The sequence below is a fragment of the Numida meleagris genome, chromosome 8 (assembly GCF_002078875.1).
Source record: "Numida meleagris isolate 19003 breed g44 Domestic line chromosome 8, NumMel1.0, whole genome shotgun sequence".
In the NCBI taxonomy this organism is placed as follows: domain Eukaryota; kingdom Metazoa; phylum Chordata; class Aves; order Galliformes; family Numididae; genus Numida; species Numida meleagris.
Genome location: NC_034416.1, coordinates 3,611,579 through 3,628,558, shown reverse-complemented (window position 1 = coordinate 3,628,558; position 16,980 = coordinate 3,611,579). Strand labels below are relative to the sequence as shown.

The window sequence follows — 16,980 nt, the reverse complement described above, 5'->3', positions numbered from 1 at the left end:
AGGGGAATGGCGACTCTCTGCGTTTCCTTTTGCCTCGTGCTTTTGGATGTGATTCAACTTTCGAGTCCATCCAGGGACAATTTTCTGTAAAACATTGACATCTAGTGGCTTTTCTGCTGAAGGAAACAGCGGGGATCGGGGGCTGGGCTACGGGGCGGCTGCTGGTGATGTCACTCGGAGAGCAAACGAACATCCCATTTCATGGTTCCGCAGCACCGAGGACACGGCCATCACAGTGTTTGGCGTCCCTGTCCTGGAGGAGCGGCCTTCCCAGGCAGGGCAGTTGCTTGTTGAGCTACTTTCATTCAGTTCACTTTAGCAAATTGCTCTTATCCTGGCAGTGTGGTGGTGTGTCCCGTATCCCCTGGCTGCCGTGTCACAGCGGTGCATACAAGTTCCCCGTGTGCCACCGTGCACCAAACAGAAGCCACCGCTTCCCTTGGGCATTTTCTCTGTTAGAAAATGCTGTAATGCGTTGTTTAATTTCCTGTTGCTCGCTTATATCTCCTCTCTTGTCTTTGTATCAGATGAAAGCAGGTGGATGCAATGGGATTTGCCTGGGATTTTCTGCATGTCAGTGTGAGGAGGTTGGGGCTTCTGGAGACCCGTCATTTATCTGGATTGAGAAAGGAAATGTCCTGTGGGAAATGCCCTCCTTGCAGGCGTAGCACTGCTGTAGGGCTTGTGAGCTGCTCAGCACAAACATCACATGAGCGGCATTTTGCAGACAATGTTAATTGGTCATGAAACCACACCTTGTTGTCATGTGAAGCTCCCACGAAACCGGGGAGCAGCCTGTGCTTGCTCCCCTGGAGATGTGAGTGGTGTGGCCATGGAACAACTGGAACCACCAGTGCCCTGCTTGGGCTGGGACTCATAGAATTGTTTGAGTTGGAAGGGACCCATAAAGGCCGTCTGGTCCAACTCCCTGTGCTGAGCAGGGACACCCACAGCTCCATCAGGTGCTCGGAGCCCGTCCAGCCTGACCTTGAGTGCCTGCAGGGATGGGGAACCACCACCTCTCCGGGCAACCTCTGCCACTGCCTCATCGCCCCTATTGTAAAAATCTTCTTCCTTATATCCAGTCTAAATCTCCCCTCTTTTAGTTTGAAACCATTTCCCCTTGTCCTTTCAAGAGGTCATTGTTTGAAGTGCCTAACACGGGCTTGTTGCACGTGGGCAACCCAACACAGGGGGAAATCTGGGGTTTCCTTCAGCCTCTTTAGTGGCAAGGTTGGAAAAGACCTCTAAGATCCCCAAGTCCAACCCCAGCCCACCCCCACCATGCCCATAACCACGTCCCTCGGTGCCACATCTCCACGGTTCTTGTCCGCCTCCTGGGACAGTGACTCCATCACCTCCCATGGGCAGCCTGTGCCAAGTGATTTTGGATGCTCATGTGCCTTGTGCTCGGGAAGCACAGAACTCACCGCTCTGCCTCTCTCCCCTCTGCAGGAATTTCTACTACATCACCATCCTGCGTGACCCCGTCTCGCGGTACCTGAGCGAATGGCGGCACGTGCAGCGAGGAGCCACGTGGAAGGCGTCCCTGCACGTCTGCGACGGGCGCTCACCGACCACCGAGGAGCTGCCCAGCTGCTACACGGGGGACGACTGGTCGGGCTGCTCCCTGCAGGAGTTCATGGATTGCCCCTACAACCTCGCCAACAACCGCCAGGTCCGCATGCTGTCCGACCTCAGCCTGGTGGGCTGCTACAACCTGTCGGTCATGCCGGAGGAGCAGAGAAACAAGGTTCTGCTGGACAGTGCCAAGGAGAACCTGAAGCGCATGGCCTTCTTCGGCCTTACCGAATTTCAGAGGAAGACTCAGTATCTCTTTGAGAAGACTTTTAACATGAACTTCATCTCGCCGTTCACGCAGTACAATAGCACAAGGGCCTCCAGCGTGGAGATAGACGAGCAGACTCAGCAGCGCATCGAGGCCCTCAATTTTTTAGACGTGGAATTGTACGATTATGCAAAAGACCTGTTCTTGCAGCGCTACCAGTACATGAGGCAGAAGGAGCACCAGGAGGCGCGGCGGAAACGCCAGGAGCAGCGCAAGATCCTGCGGGCGAAGCAGGCTCACCTGCGGGAGCAGGGCGAGAACAGCTCCAGCACTGACTACCTGGGGAACGTGGAGCGGTGGCGGTAGGGGAACGCTCTCAGGACGCCGAAAGCAAAGCGAACCCAGCGCCCACATCGGAGCCGGCGGCCGTCCAGACGAAGGACGCTTCTGGAAGCAAAAAGAGGTTAAAACGTTGCCTTTGCAGTTGCCTTTGCAGTAAATGTCGTACTGTACGTGGAACACTTAATCCTAGTGTGTAATTAAATTGTCCTTTTTAGGTTTGTTGGATTATTTATGGGATACGGGAGCCAAGTAAGCTCATCGGAAATGGTTGCTTGGACGTTTGTTGAAAAAAAAACAAAAACAAAAACCAAATCCTTAAATTAGTTATGAATACAAAACGGGATGCTGGCAAATGTTGATGATGCTCTGCTGAAATCGATCTGGGAAGCAATCTCATTTCCTAACAACGAGCATTTCGCGTACTCTCACAATACAGTATACGAGCAAATCCTTTTCCTTTTGATTTTATCTTAATTTTATTTAGTAGCGGGCTTTCGAAGGGCACCGACTGAGTGAGGTATTTACCGAGTTAATGAATGGACCATGAAGGGAGCAGTAAAGGTCTGGAAAAAAAAAAACCGACTGGTTTTCTGTACAACATTGGCTTTTAAAAGGAATAGAAATAATTTCTCTCGTTATATAAATATGAAAACTTTTAAACTTTTTCTACCTACCGCAGTTGGGAGTTTTCAGCTCGGTCTGTCTCATACTGAAAACACAAGACACACGTTTCTGAGCTCAATGCCAACGTTAAAGGCACAGCTTCCGGAGCCTGCCAGGGCACTGTGATTTTAGCCATTCTGGAGGAGTTACATCCTCGTGTTTCATAAAGCCTTTTCCAAATTACAGTCTTGTGACAGTATCTGACTGTAAGTCCTTCTTACCCATTAGAGTACATAATGCTGAGCTTATCATTCTTTAATAATCGGCGATAGAAACTAGATGAGATCGCGTTGCGGCTCTTTGTATGGCGTCTATAAGAAGTCATAAAGCTCTCTAATCCCAGCAATATTATAAAGAGAATCGCTCGACTGAAGAAGTAGATTTAAACTTGAATTAGGGTTTACTTCCAGTAAATCTTTGCTACACAGTGTAAAAAATAAATAGGGCTTTTTTTTTTCTACGCTCTCGAGCCCTTCTTAGTGCCGACAGATCCGTGACGAGCAGAACGATGGGAAGAAGTATTCCATAGCCATAGCTGCACGGGATGGCGGGGCGGGACGGAGGTGAGGGGCTCCTGTAATCTCTATGCAAAAAAAACCAAGCCAACGAAACAAAAAAGAAACCCACCTCTGTCAGACTTTGGTCCTCGAGTCGGCGCGGTCAGGGGCTCTGCACGTGGGCTGCAGCGCTCTCGGCTCCGCGCCGTCTCGGGCCCGGTGTGCGCGGTGCTTCTCGGCTCTCTGGCACTTTCTTGAAGCAGCGGGGAAAAGAGCATCGCGTCACGTACAGCAGTTTCTTGTGTTTTGTTTTTTTTTTAATTTTATTTTCATGAGAACCGCAGTTGCCAATAGGAAGTCTCGGTTGGATTTCGGTTCTTGCCGGGGGGAGATAAGCCGCTCTTTACGATGGGAGGCACTGCTGTAAACAGGGCCGAGCCGGGAGCGAGCTGAGGGCCCGTTGCAGAAGGTGCATTTTGTTTTCCTGCTGTGGTGTGCATGGTTTACAGCGACTAGTTGCATTTCCTTTGTGTATACTGTTAATTGTATATAGAGGATGTACCAATATAAGGATACCGTTTTGTCATAACCATATCAAATTCTGCTGATTCCCACTGTAGATGCTGTCTTACCGTGTAGATTTACAATCCACTGACTTTGATTGTGTAATTTAACGATAGAACCGATAAATAAAACTTAACTGCAGTCTTCGGATTTCCCTGTGATTATTTCTTTATCTGAAGATGTGCTGGGAATGGTGCGGTTCGCAGTGAGCGCTGATTTTGACACAAATGCAATAGCTGTTGACAGGCAAATACGTGAATTTATAATCATGGCTTTTCTGAAGCGTGTCTGAGCTGCAGCCTCCGAGGGCAAAGCTGCTCCGAGCTCTCTCTGCTTCAGTGGTTAGCGCAATTTCAACTGCTTTTCTGAGCTGATTTAAGACTTCTGCCAATGAGCTGGTGCAGAAAGAGCGGTGAGGCACCGGCACAGGCTGCCCAGGGAGTGCTGGGGTCACCGTCCCTGGGGCTGTTCCAGAGCCATGGGGATGTGGCACTGAGAGACGTGGTGATGGGCATAGTAGAGTGGGCTGGGGTTGGGCTTGGGGATCTGAGAGGTCTTCTCCAACCTGAATGATTCTGTGATTCAACACAGGCGTTGTTGGAAGAGAACTGCTCCGCTGATGTATGTCAATGAACTTTGCAACCTCGTCGTACGACAGCATTGTATGTTTTAGCACAGCGTAATATGTACTTGATTCCATGTACATCTTTTTTGAGTAAAAGTGAACTGGTTTCCTATTTCACGTAACCTCTGTAATGTTCAAATTGCCAAAATTGATCGGACACGAACAGGACCCGATGGATGCAGTGCGGCAGATCAGGAAATCACCAAGGAAACGAGAAGGAAACCGACGCGTCCCTCCGACTTCAGGCAGAACCGTGCGGGAGCCGGGCTCAGCCGTGGGCAGACCCAAACAGAAACGCTTCCAAGCAGGTGATGGACGTAACCCTTGTCCTTGCAGTCAGTGCCCCTTCTCTGCCGAGCGTGCGTATGGTGAGGGCCGAGCGTTCACTTTCAGAATATGAAAGCGGATTTCGGTACGCTCAGCTGAACTCCTGTTTCCCTCATAGGACTGCAAGTAAGGTCTTCCTTGCGAGGGTGCCTGCGAGCAGTGGACTCTGATGCTGAGCCAGGTTTGGGGACCAGCGGCACAATATCCATTAATCAAGTTTGGATTCACGAGAGCTGCAGTAAGGATGAGTTCGAGGGATGTTTAGGCCAAAGAAAAGGTGAGATTTTGGAACAGCTTCTCATTTCCTTTTGCTCTCCATCCCGTAACGTGGTGCCATGCCATAGCCGCAGCCCTGTGCTGTTACTTGCACGGAAAGCAGCATAAAATATCTGAGGTGGGACCATGGAGTCCAGCATTCCGGGGCTCTGCAGGTGGGTGGATGGTCCTACACCGTGCGTGTGCTCTGTAGGGAGAAACTGGGAATTTCCCCTCCGGGCATGGCAAGCTGGGAAGCGTATTAATAGACATCATTACATTAGAATAATTGCTGTGGAATCAGCAAGCGTGTACATAATCTTTAATGCCTGGGAAATCTCACACAGTTTCAAAATAATTAAAAGTGGGATTAATCTCGAAGCCAGACAATGCCTGCCTAATTACTAACGGATAAAGCAGCCGGAATGGCCGCGCACCCTCAGCTCCTTGCGTCCTCTGAAGCCGATCCTCTCTGAGCCGGGACAGGGTGGAGGACAGATCCTGCACCCCGGGGAGGTGTGGCTGCGGGGTGTGTTGGGCACAGGGCTCTGGGGCTCAGCCTGGGGCTCTGCAGCAGCACTGGGATGAGCCTGGAGCCCTGCAGAGCCCCGACCTCCTGCGTAGCCATCCTCTTGCACAAACACAAAATCAATGCGGCTTTGCTGTCGCAGTGCTGTGCCGGCACAGATCGTGGCAGCAGGGGCTGCTCTGCTGCAGGAGGAGGCACCAGCCCCGCAGTGCTGAGCACCGCGCCGTGCGCCCTCCCAGCTATGCACACCACTGGGTAATATCCCATAATGGGGCAGGCACAGATCCACGTCACTGTTGCCTTTCTGCCTTTCCCTGAGATGTGCTTTGGGTTGAAGGCCGATGTCAGAAGCTCCTTTTCCCCGTTCCCAGTGCTGTTGGTGCAGTCACGCCGGGACCGTGCCCCGTGCTGCTGCTGCTCTGGGCAGCGTGTCTGCTGCTGGCATTGCCCATTTGGTGTCATCCTCAGAGGTTTTTATGGGCACATTTATTCTGACTTAGTGGAAAAATATGTCTTTCCCCAGCCTGAAACACTGCCCCTTTTAGGCATAAGGAATGGCAATGGCAGTGAAGAAGCATAAATCTCTCCCAGACCTGCACACACAGATGTGCAATGGGCAGCTCTGTAGCCCTATTTCCAACTCAGGGGGAGGTTGTTGTCCTCCCCAGGATGGAATCCAACCGGTGCATGGCACAGCTGTGCAGGAGGAGGGAGGGTGAGCACAGACAGATCCTGGTGGGACCGTGGTGTGCAGCCAGAGCACCCATCTCCCCATCCTCCCTGGAGCAGAGGAGCAGGAGGGGCTCTTGGCCCCTATTTAATTCCTTTGGCTCCTTTCAGGCAAACGGTTCGAGTCCTTGCTGAGTCCTTTCCCTGCTCGGCTGGGTCTTCCTCAACTCAGGTGACTTTTTGGAGAGATGTGAGGGCGGGCAGAGGGGGGTATGGCTGAAAGCCATTGGGTTCAGGGAAACAATCTGAGGCCCCGTTGGTATTTGCTGGAGAAAAGACACAGGTGAGCGAGCTCAAACCTCACACTGGTGAGAGCACCGATGGAGATGAACTCAGTGCTGCGGTGCACGCTTCCCTAGGCTGCCCAGTCACATCATTGCAGTGCACTTTTTATTTTCCCTTTCTTCTTTCTTTATGGCTGCTGCGTGGCTCCTGCCTGCACAGAGCGCTGCTGCTGAGCTGTGACTGCTCCTGGGCCTTTGGGGGATGTCGCTGCCCATCTGGAAGGAGTCGCGCCAGCTCTGCGTCAAGCATCACATTGATTTGAAAATGATTTTGATGTCTCTTTAAGGCGGCGCAATTTGTGGCCCTCTGCGTCGGTCAAAGCGCATCTCTCTCCCTTGCCCATCGCAGGGCGGAGGGGTGGCATTGTCTGGTTTTGCCACATTGATTTGCTATAAGCAGAGAATCGCGTTATGGGTGGGGGGAGGAAACTCAGAAGCACTGAACTCCCAAATCACCCCAGTGAGCCTGGAGCCGTGCCCTGATCTGAACCCCTACAGGAGCCTGTTTGACACCGCTGCTGTTCTGTCCCAAAGCTGCCGAGGCAACGTTAGAAATTAAGATGTAAAGGTGACTCATCCTGCAACCTTTGCAGGCTGCAGAACAGCCTTTCCTCGAGGATAACCGCAATCTCTGTGTCTGTACACTCAGCTGTTAATACTGTAAATGAAGAACAATGTTTTCCAGCTTCCTGAATCATTGCTGTCAGTAGAACAAGCGGCCCCAGCAAGCTGCCAAGGAAGGAGATGAAAGAAATCATTAATTTTACGTTGCTGGTTTGCACAAAAGGGAAGGGATTGCACCTGAACCTTAATGGAGCTATAAATGGTTGGGTTGGAGGGGACCTCAGCCCCCACTGAGAGCCATCCCTGCCATGGCCTGGCTGCCCGCACAGCTCAAGCTGCCCAGGGCCCATCCACGGCCTTGGGCAGCTCCAGGCACGGGGCACCCACAGCTCTGGGCAGCAGGGCTGGGCCTCTCCACCCTCTGAGCCCACTCCGTCTCCATCCTTCAGCTGCCAGCAGTGGTGCAGAGCGGGAGCTGCTACTTGCTCCTCATTTACCCGAAAGCTCTTTCCAGTATAGTCACGCCTTTGGCTTTAGAATAAATGCAAAGATTTTTAAAAAATTACAGGGAAAAAAAACCCCAGCATTTGTTGAAGAGATTTATTGTATGTGCTGGCCAAGTTCTGCTTGGTATTCAGAACTGGAGGAAAGCAGGGACCTTAATGTTTACATCCGTACTAATTTAGGCTTTAATTTAGGCAACATAATGCAATCCATCTTCCTCTGGATTTTAATAGCTTTTGTATTATTTTGCTCCACGGCTACTGGGAAATGTGAGCTCCTTTGCAGCGTGACTCCTTAGACCAGCAAAGGAGCTATTTACTTAACACATCAGTTTCAGGCCCCTTCCCTGAGCCCGACGAGGCTGTGTGTATGCATATGCATCATTAATAACTGCGATTTGCTGCCCGTATATTCCTGTGTGTCTCTGCTCTCCTTGACCGAGAAATGCCATCTCTCTGAGATCTAATGGAAAGTTCAGCCTTTTTAATTTATTTTCTTAGATTAGACTCAGAAAATAACCTTATTATAATAATACGTAGATGAGTCCCCGAGGAAGATAGGAATAAATGAAAAAGTGATAGGTGAAAATTAGGCCAGAGCTGTTGTTACGGAGGAGTCTTTCTGACCTCCGAATTTTCGGTTCCCAGCTGCGGGACAGTGAGCACGCAGCCGTCACTCGTTCCATTTTCCAGTGCGAAAATGACGGATTTTCTCCCGGAGCAAGCGTTTTCCCTGGAAATCCAAGCAAAGTGCCCATCGTATTTACATCTGTTTCACGTTTCATCCAATCTATCCGTTGGACGGGAGCGTCTCGCCACGTTCCGGGCTGCACACACTAGAGGGAGCCCCGGCAAAGCCAACGCGGCAGCAGCGTGCCCTGCGCCCGCTGCCCTGCGCCCTGTCCTCCGCTCCCCTTGGCGCACCAGGAGCGTGCCCCAGCAGGGCGGCCTGGGGCGCTGGGGAAAGGCTTCTGCTGGAAGGGGCTACACGGATGTTTGTCAGAGCGTCGGATGGGAAAAAGCCTCTTGTTTCCAAAATGTTGCGTTTGAGCGAGTCCCAGCACCCGGCTCCGCACCAGCACGTTGTACGCGCGTGGGGAACGCTTTGATACAGCCTAGCAGGAGGGATTGCCCCTGCTGGATGTGCCCGGGATGCACTTAAGACCTTTAGGTCTGACGTTGAAGCATTGGGACCGATTTTTGTCCCCCCTCACCCCGCTCCTGGGTTTCCTCAGCTGTGTGTCACGGCCAGAGGGTGACGGCAGAAACGCACGCACCTCTCGGAAGGAAGACACGTGCCTCTCTCCTCATTAGGAAGTGATGGTAACTCAATGCACCGCTGCACCACGCACCGGGGCCCTCTCCCTGCAGTATCAGCTTGCAGCTGTGTTACCCGCACAGAGGTGTAGGAACGCAGCCCGTCCTGGTTATCAATAGTCACGACAGTGCTGCGTATGTGCGGCCTGAATGGCAGCACTCGCGGGCTGTTCGCTGAGCTGCGCTCCGGCACAAGGGCAGCTTTGTTGCAGTTTGATGAGCTGTCTGTTCTGCGGCGCGGGGAAGGGCTGCCTTTTTGTCTGCAAGGAAGCAGCACTTCTGTTAAGGCAGAAACATTTCCCTGTGAACGACACGAGAAGAAAAGCCGAGCAGTGGTCCTGTCAAGGGCTGTTCCAGTGATAAAACAGAGAACAGGACGGAAGTTTTCTCCTGTCTAACACGATTATTCTCAGCAAAGAGTAGACGTCTCCCATTTATTTATTTCCTCCCGCCTCCCAGCTGTGCCAGGTAATGGCTCTAAGTTGTACCAGGTTCAGGTTGGATATTTGGTAAAATTTCATCTCTGTAAGAGTAGTGATGCACTGGCACAGGCTGCACAGGGAGTGCTGGGGTCACCATCCCTGGAGGTGTTCCAGAGCCGTGGGGATGTGGCACTGAGGGACGTGGGCATGGTGGGGTGGGCTGGGGTTGGACTTGGGGTTCTTAGAGGTCTTTTCCAACCCTAATGACTCTCTGATTCTATGAGGTTTCAGAGGGGCTCTGGGTCTGATGATGCAATTCCCCAAAGGACTTCTCCCCGGAGGTAAGGGCCTCCAGCAATAATCTGGGAGGGAAATAGTGCAAAGGGTCTCCAGCTGCGCCATGGCACAGCAGGCAGTGCAGCGCATGCCCAGCTGGGTGAGCACACGGCTGCATTTCAGGGATGGAGCATTGCGTTGCAGGAACGTGTGGCATTTCGCAACCCTTCCCACCCCTTCTGTTCTCCCGCAGGGATTAGCGCACCTTTTGTGAATCAGGAAAAGAATATTAGCTGAGTAATGCTTCAACAAAGCATCTCTGTGTGTCAGTACAGCGGGGAGCACACGGGCTGCGCTGCCCAGCCGCACTGAGGGGTGGGTTTAGGGCAGCCATCAGCTCCTGAGGGAGCCTGATGTGTGCTTGTGTGTGGGCCAGTGATGCTGGAGGAAGAAATGGGGATCTCTTTGGAAACGGAAGATCCTCTTCAGCATCAGCCACATTCTGAGCCCACCAGTGGGCCAGCCCGATCCCGCTCAGAAGCAATGCTGCAATCCAGAGGGACGCTCCAGGGATGGTGCTCATTGGAGATTCCCTGCACTCTGGGTACCATTGGAAAACCATTTTTTCTCCTTCTTGGATGCATTTCGGGCTCTCCAAAGCCGCAGCTCAGTGCTGAGAGCCAGAGCTGTTTCCTGTGTGTTGTTCCCCACTGCCACGGTGGGTTTAGTTATGAAAAAAGGCGTTGAGGCAGGAGCCGCGCTGCAGCACGATGCAGCAGCTGAAAGTAGGAGCTCTGCTTTTATGGCTCTCACACCGACGTTTCCTGCTCAGCCGAGGAGCAGCAGCTGTTCTCCTGGTTTACAGCACGCCAACAGAGCGCATTGTTTTCTGATTTGCCTTTTTTATTACAGCAGCTATTGGATGAGGAGCTATGGAAAAACAGCAGGGGAAGAGCAGCCCGGCTGGTTCACCCTCGGGACTTGAGGCACTGCATCGGCACCGCTCTGTGGGGCGTGGAAGGGGCTGCAGCACACGGCCCTGGGGGCAGAGCAGCTTTGGGATGGGGCACACAGGTATATGGCAGCCTCTGGGCCTCTGCAGATGCACCACGAGCCGGGCAGAGACCTGCTCTGTGTGACCGATGGGAGCGCAGCCATCCAAAGGGACTTTTTTCAGTTGCATTAATGCGAGGGAGCAGACAGCTGAGTAGGCAGTGGCCATCTTAACCAAGTGGTAACGCCTTTGTCTTTTCTTTTTTTTTTTTTTTTTTAAACACACCTGCAAATGGCTGAACTGATTTTTCCCCCTCTGTGGCAGGTGCTTAGGGGGCAATCGCTTCTTCAGCCAATCCTCCTGCAGCACACAGAGGATTTTGCAAGAGCCTCCTCAAGGTCACGCATCCCACCTGTGCGCTCTCCTGGTGTAGCAGAGCGCAGGGGCTGCTCCCCAGGGCTGCCCTCCACATCCTGGTGACTTGAGTGCTGGTGAATGCAAGGAGGTTCTCAGCCCTCGCTGGGCTGTGCCAACAGACTGCTTCATTCAGCTCTGCTCACAGCTCAATCCAGCCCTGTGACGCCATTGTTCCCATCCCAACCCCCCCCCCTGGCAGCAGGAGGGCACAGTAGGAACTCTGAGGTGGAAATTAGTGTCACTGTGGAGCCAGGGTTGGGTCACCACCGCGAGTGTGCCCAGATTGGCTGCAGGCTCCGGCCGCAGGGAGCAGCAGTGCCAGCAGGCAGTGAGTCATCCCGCTGCCGTGGCATTTGCCAGGCCTGGGTGGGGTTCTTCAGAAATGCCATTTTGTTTCCAGAGAGCCATAAATCACCGCCTTCCCACAAGCCTCCGTTCTGCAGATCCCTGTTTGACAGCCACGATGGGGTTCACAGTTAATTAAAGGACAAAAATAGAAAATAAAGAGGGCATGTGAAAGCAAAACCCAAATGTCTGGAGCAATTAGCCAAAGAGCAACAACTTTCGCTTGTCCGTCGGCTCGGATGTCAACAGGCACAGGCAGTGCACGGCTGGGGGCCTCTGCCCTGCTGCTGCCCACCCTGGGGCTCTGCTTCCCTCCCCAGACAGCACGGCGACGTGCCTGGGGACAGCGTGTTCCTCATGCAGTGACACTGCTGCCCGGCTGCTTGCACAGCCCATGCCCTCCCCTGAGGAGTGGCTGTGTAGGAGAGGAGAGAAGGTTTGCTCATGGCAGAGCCTCAATACCCAGCGTTTTGGGGTCTTGTCTGCTGCTTGTGCCTGGCTACCCACCGCCCTTGTTCTCCTCTGGTTTGGTATTTTTTTTTGCCTTCACCGTGACTTGACTTCTCTTGCAAGTCCAAAGAACAAAGCTGTCCTCCCCACGCACTCGGCCATTTCTTCTTTTCCTAACTCAGTTGTGCAGCGCAGATTTATTAATAAAAAATCAGAATGTCATGTACAGCCCTGCACCATCACATCTGTCAATGTCACCACGACGCGAGATGGTGTGTTTGTTCCACCTCTCGGTATCTCTTTGCTACAGCCATTGTTGGAAAGGAGAGCTGAGGTCCGTGCCCAGCTGCCAGAAGGGGTTTTGGTTGAAGGCGTGACACTCTGATATCTGTCACATGTAGGATTGGTATCCAGTGGTGACCATTCAAAGCAACAGCTGCCTGAGTGGGGTTGGGTTTTGCAGAGTTTTTGCAGTAGTGTAGTCACAGGCATTTGTGTAGGAGCCTTGCACAGCAAAGCTGAGTGCCATCACCACCAGCATGAGAGCTGTGCAAAGTGAAGGTGCACCTGGAGCCCCTTTCCCCCGGGCACAACATTCTGCAGAAGGTCTGCAGCAAGGAAATGCAACACAGCACCAAGTTAGAGAGCAGGGTGCAGGGCAGGAGAGCAGGCAGGGCTTTGTGGGGATGTGAGGGTGGATCTCCTCCACGTGCTTTCTTTCCATGGTTTTCTTGTGGTTTGTCACAGCCGTGATGGGAGCTGCAATGGGCTTCCTCCCAGATGCTCCTTGTAATGGTGTTCATATGTACACATCATCACTGGGACGCAGCTCTGCAGCCTTCGTTCTACTCAGCACGTGGATTTGTTTCTGCGGGGAGCCACATGCGTGCCAGCAGTGCTTCTGCAGGAGGCAGCAGGGCTGTTGCCATGGCCAGCCCTGGGGGGACATTAGGGACAGGCGGGAGCAATGCTGCAGGTGCCCTCATGCGCAGGCATTGCTGCTGGCAGCTGTGCTGTGGGCACGGGCTCACGGCGCTCCCAAAATGGGACCCAAATGGGTTTGCTGGGAGCGAGCCAACGCTGAAATTAGAGCATGGCTGTTGTGTCAATGGAAAGGGCAATGACAGCCCTGGACCTGCTAGCTGTGCAGGAAAACAGCTGTCTGGGAGGGTGCTGCTGGGGATGGGATGCTGGAGAGGTGGCTGCGGGGGGACTGGGGGCTCCTTCCAGTCCTCCTTCGCTGGTTCATGGGGCATCACTTGAAAGGGGGTTTAAAAATGGCTGCTGTATAGATGGACCTTGGGGGAGAAGGGGGAAATTGTGCAGCGTGGGGTACTGGGGGTGTTTCTGCCTCCATCATCATAACTGCCTGACACAGTGTGATGTCTTATGCTGGTTTGTTTAGTAGCAAGGAGCAAAAGGTCCTTTGCTCTCCACAGCCTGATGGGATGAGCATGCTGCGATGCATAAAGAATGCAATAGGAAGGACAGCAGACCTACCTGCTCCTGCATAAAAACCCACTAACATCCCTACCCTCCAGACTCGGGCCAGAGCCACAAACTTCTCCCTCTCTGTAATTCCTGCACAGGAGGTTTGGGAACACAGATGGGATGTAGGCTGGGCAGCTCTCTCCACTCTCCTGTCCTTCCCAGAAGCACAGAGGCCCAGTATGTTCCCATCCTTTCTCTCTGCAGCAGGATTTAAGGTGCAACTTCATGTTCTTTGCCTGTTCACAGTGCACATCCCCACTGCACACCCCGCCTCCAATACAGGCGCCGTAGAGCCAGGAGCTAAGCAACGTGCTGTGGTGCCACTTTGTGCAAATCTCAGAGCGAGTTAGCTAGGAGTGGGCACCGCCAGCTGCCAAAAATGAGTGCTCAGAGCAGATCACAGCCAGCCACAGCCAGGAGCCTGCCCCTCAGCCTGCCCCGCGCCAAATACGGGCTGTGGCATGAGTCAAAACGAGGAGCACCGGAAAATAATAGACCTTGCATGAAGAAGAACAATAATAAGCAGCTGTAAATCACCTTTCATCTGCAGATCACAGAGGCGTCCCAAGCGCTCGTTAACGCGGCCTTGCAGCATCCCTGCCCTGTGAGCAGTGCGGGGTGATGGTTATTCTATCTGCTGGCACGCGGCCACGTGTCTTTGCAGGCACCTGCAGAGGGAACTGGCTTGCAAGGCTGGTCCTGTTCCACCCCTCGTGGCTGTGCTGCAGGGCATGGTGTCACCGAGCTGTGCCAAGGTGCAGCCATGTGTAATCCCCGGTGTGAGCAGGGCTCTAGTGTCTGCTTGCCCAGCAGGCAGGGGGAGGTGGGCCGGGACGATGGGAGCAGAACTCACTCAGGATCCAATCCACCGATGCCTTGGGTTTTTTGTTGTTGGTTTTTTTTTTTGTTATTTTCTTTGAGCCAATTGTTATTTAGGTGGGGGGGAAAAAAAGGAAGATAAACCCTTCCAGAAGCAGCAGCAAGGTTGTAATAAAGTAAGGCAGTAAAGTTTCAAATCTCCCGAAGGTTTCATAAATTTATGAATCTATGTATATCTATATATAACGTATACCTGTTTATAAAGACATATGTAAATTCTTGAGAGAGAATGATAAGAAGTGGCATCACCAGGAAGTTTCCCATTGAGCTGTGTGTGCACCAGACTGCCCTCCCACTGGGCTGGGTACCTACAGCACACAGCCTGCAGCACTTTGAAGGACGTACCATCAGATTCTGGACTACAAAACTGAGTTTTGAGTTTTCACATTTGAGTGAAATGAAGTGCAAGTTACTGGCTTCCACGTGGGAACTGAAACAGCCTGTGCAATATGGGAGGGGGTAATCAGGCTAAATAGTCTCTCTCTCCATTCAGAACATCTATGAATATCAGTACAATGCCGTGTGACTGCGTGATCATTTTGCATTGCTGAAAATAGCTCTGCAAGGTGCTGGGTGATAGCAAAAGCCTGCCCCTGGCATTGCACTGCTCCCAGCACTGCTGCGCTGCACACCAGCAGCTCTGTTGTGCAAAGAAAGCACCACTGGAGCCTCCCGCTGTGTCCCTGCTACGAGCAGGTGAATTAAGGGCTGGGGAGATTGCCATCTGCGTCGGGACGTGGGGAGCGCTGGTGGAGGAGTGGGACCCGGGAGCTGCAGACGACGATCCCTCTCTCTGACTTCTGCATGCCAGAGTCATTTCCTTCGTTATAAATAACCTTGTTTATAACCTCTGATTCATGATTCAGCTTTTCTGCAGTCAACAGTCGATCGCCATCAGAGCAGGGCAGCGTCACATTTTGGGAGGAAGATGCAGCAGGGTGGTGCGGCTCAGGGATGCTCCTAGCAAAGGGCAGTTTGGTGCAGGAAATGACGGATACCCTCCAAAGCACCGCTCTTTTTGGAGAGTTCTCATTTCTGAAATCCCAAACTGCCTGGAGCTCCCGCTGTGCAAATCCCCACCCATCACATCTGCCCAGCCAGAAACACCGGTGCCTCATCACCATGAACGTGGCCCTGTCCAGGCCCAAAGGTACTGGCAAGCTCGGTTTTCCCTGTTCCTCGCCTCCTTCTTGCCTGTAGGTCACAACATCAGACATGCGCTGGTCCTGGAGCCCTACCAGCAACACAACTACTGGTTTTACATCTACGATGAGACTCGCTGCCAAGAAAAATCTCCTAGAAAGTCCTGCGTGCCCAGTTTTATCCCTCACACTACTGGGTGGTGTGTCCCGTGAGCGGCACAGCCCTCCTTGCTTTCAATGGCCGTGCTGCCAGCTCAGCTCTCTGCAATATACTCTTGCTGAGAAAAATCAGGCAGTGATTTTTTTGCCGCTGTGTAGGGCCGGGACGTGACGGCATCAACTGCCCCTGGGTTGTCCCTGCGTCCTGGCTCTGCCCAAGCATGCAAGGGCAGTTGGCATTGACCAGGTGGGGAAACTGAGGCACGGAAATGCAGAGGATGGGCATTTTCCCAGAGCAGCTGGTGATTTGGGGCCAGCTCTGGGTCAGCGTGCCATCTTGGTCTCCCATGCTGCTGGAGCAGCTGGCACCAGTGGTTCGCCCACAGCTGCAGGCACAGGCAGAAGCTGAACCCTCAAGACACAGCCCCGTGCTGCCAACCTGGGCTCGTCCTTCTGTTTTTAAAGAGCTACTCCTTCGTCCTTGCAGCAGGAGGAGTTTTCCATAAGTGTGACTTTTTTCACACGACATTGCGTGTTTAATGTTTAACAGTGGGATCATTACAGTTTTATTAGCAGCATGTAATGCTTTTTCATCTTCAACTGACTTTGCAAACATTAACTAATTGATTTCAGCTCTGTGTCGGTGTGGTGGTAGCTACGGCAGTGGTCTGCTCCTGGGTGCGGGACTGGTGCCGCGAACAAAACCGATCTGGTTTTCCTCAGTGAACCAATATGGTTGTTTTCAGCTCACCCTAACAAAACGTGACAAAAATGTAAGCATTGGCAGGATTTTGATGCAGAAGTCATAAATCAGCGGGGTTATGCATAAGTGATGCTTATCAGGGCCGCTTTTGGAGCAGGTCAGCCTGCATCCTGAGGATGCCAGGGAATGAGCTCCCGGCTGGCAGGACGCAGTGTGCACCCAGCGCCCCAAATTCCTTTGTCTGCCTCGTGTCACGCCTCGTCCCCCTGCCACTGTCCTGCACACGCGGGTTGCTGGTGCAAAATAGGAACAAAAATTTTCGCCGCTGTGCGGGTGAGCTGTGACAGCCCCCAGGTAAGGGCCTGGCCGGGGGCAGCGACAGCAGCGCTGGGGCAGGGGGAGCCGGGTGGGTGATGTGACGGCGGTTCTGGGGACAGAGGGGTGGGAGATGTGACGGTGAACTGAGGACAGCGGGGATGCAGCCCCTCAGCGCGGTGACACAGCCGGCGGCTCTGGGGACGCCGCAGGGGACAGAGTGGCGGTGTTCTGGGGACGCAGCCCCTCGCTGCGGGGAGGCGGTAATGACTTCGGGGGCGGTGGTGGAGGACGGCGGGGACGCTGCCCCTCGGCGGTGCTTCGGGGACGGAGCTGGGGGGCGTGACGGCGGCTCCGGGCCGGGTCTCTCCCTCCGCCGCCGGCGGGGGGTGCAGCGCT

The 16,980-nt window shown here is 53.2% G+C and overlaps 1 protein-coding gene across 1 annotated transcript in view; it reads left to right on the top strand.

Annotated features, from left to right (window-relative positions):
- Window positions 1-4,005, top strand: part of HS6ST2 (heparan sulfate 6-O-sulfotransferase 2) — a 102,961-nt gene extending 98,956 nt beyond the window's left edge. The window contains exon 2 of the mRNA XM_021406186.1: window positions 1,456-4,005. Within this exon, the coding sequence (XP_021261861.1) occupies window positions 1,456-2,155 (700 nt within the window). The 3' untranslated portion in view covers window positions 2,156-4,005. The remainder of the gene's footprint in view (window positions 1-1,455) is intronic.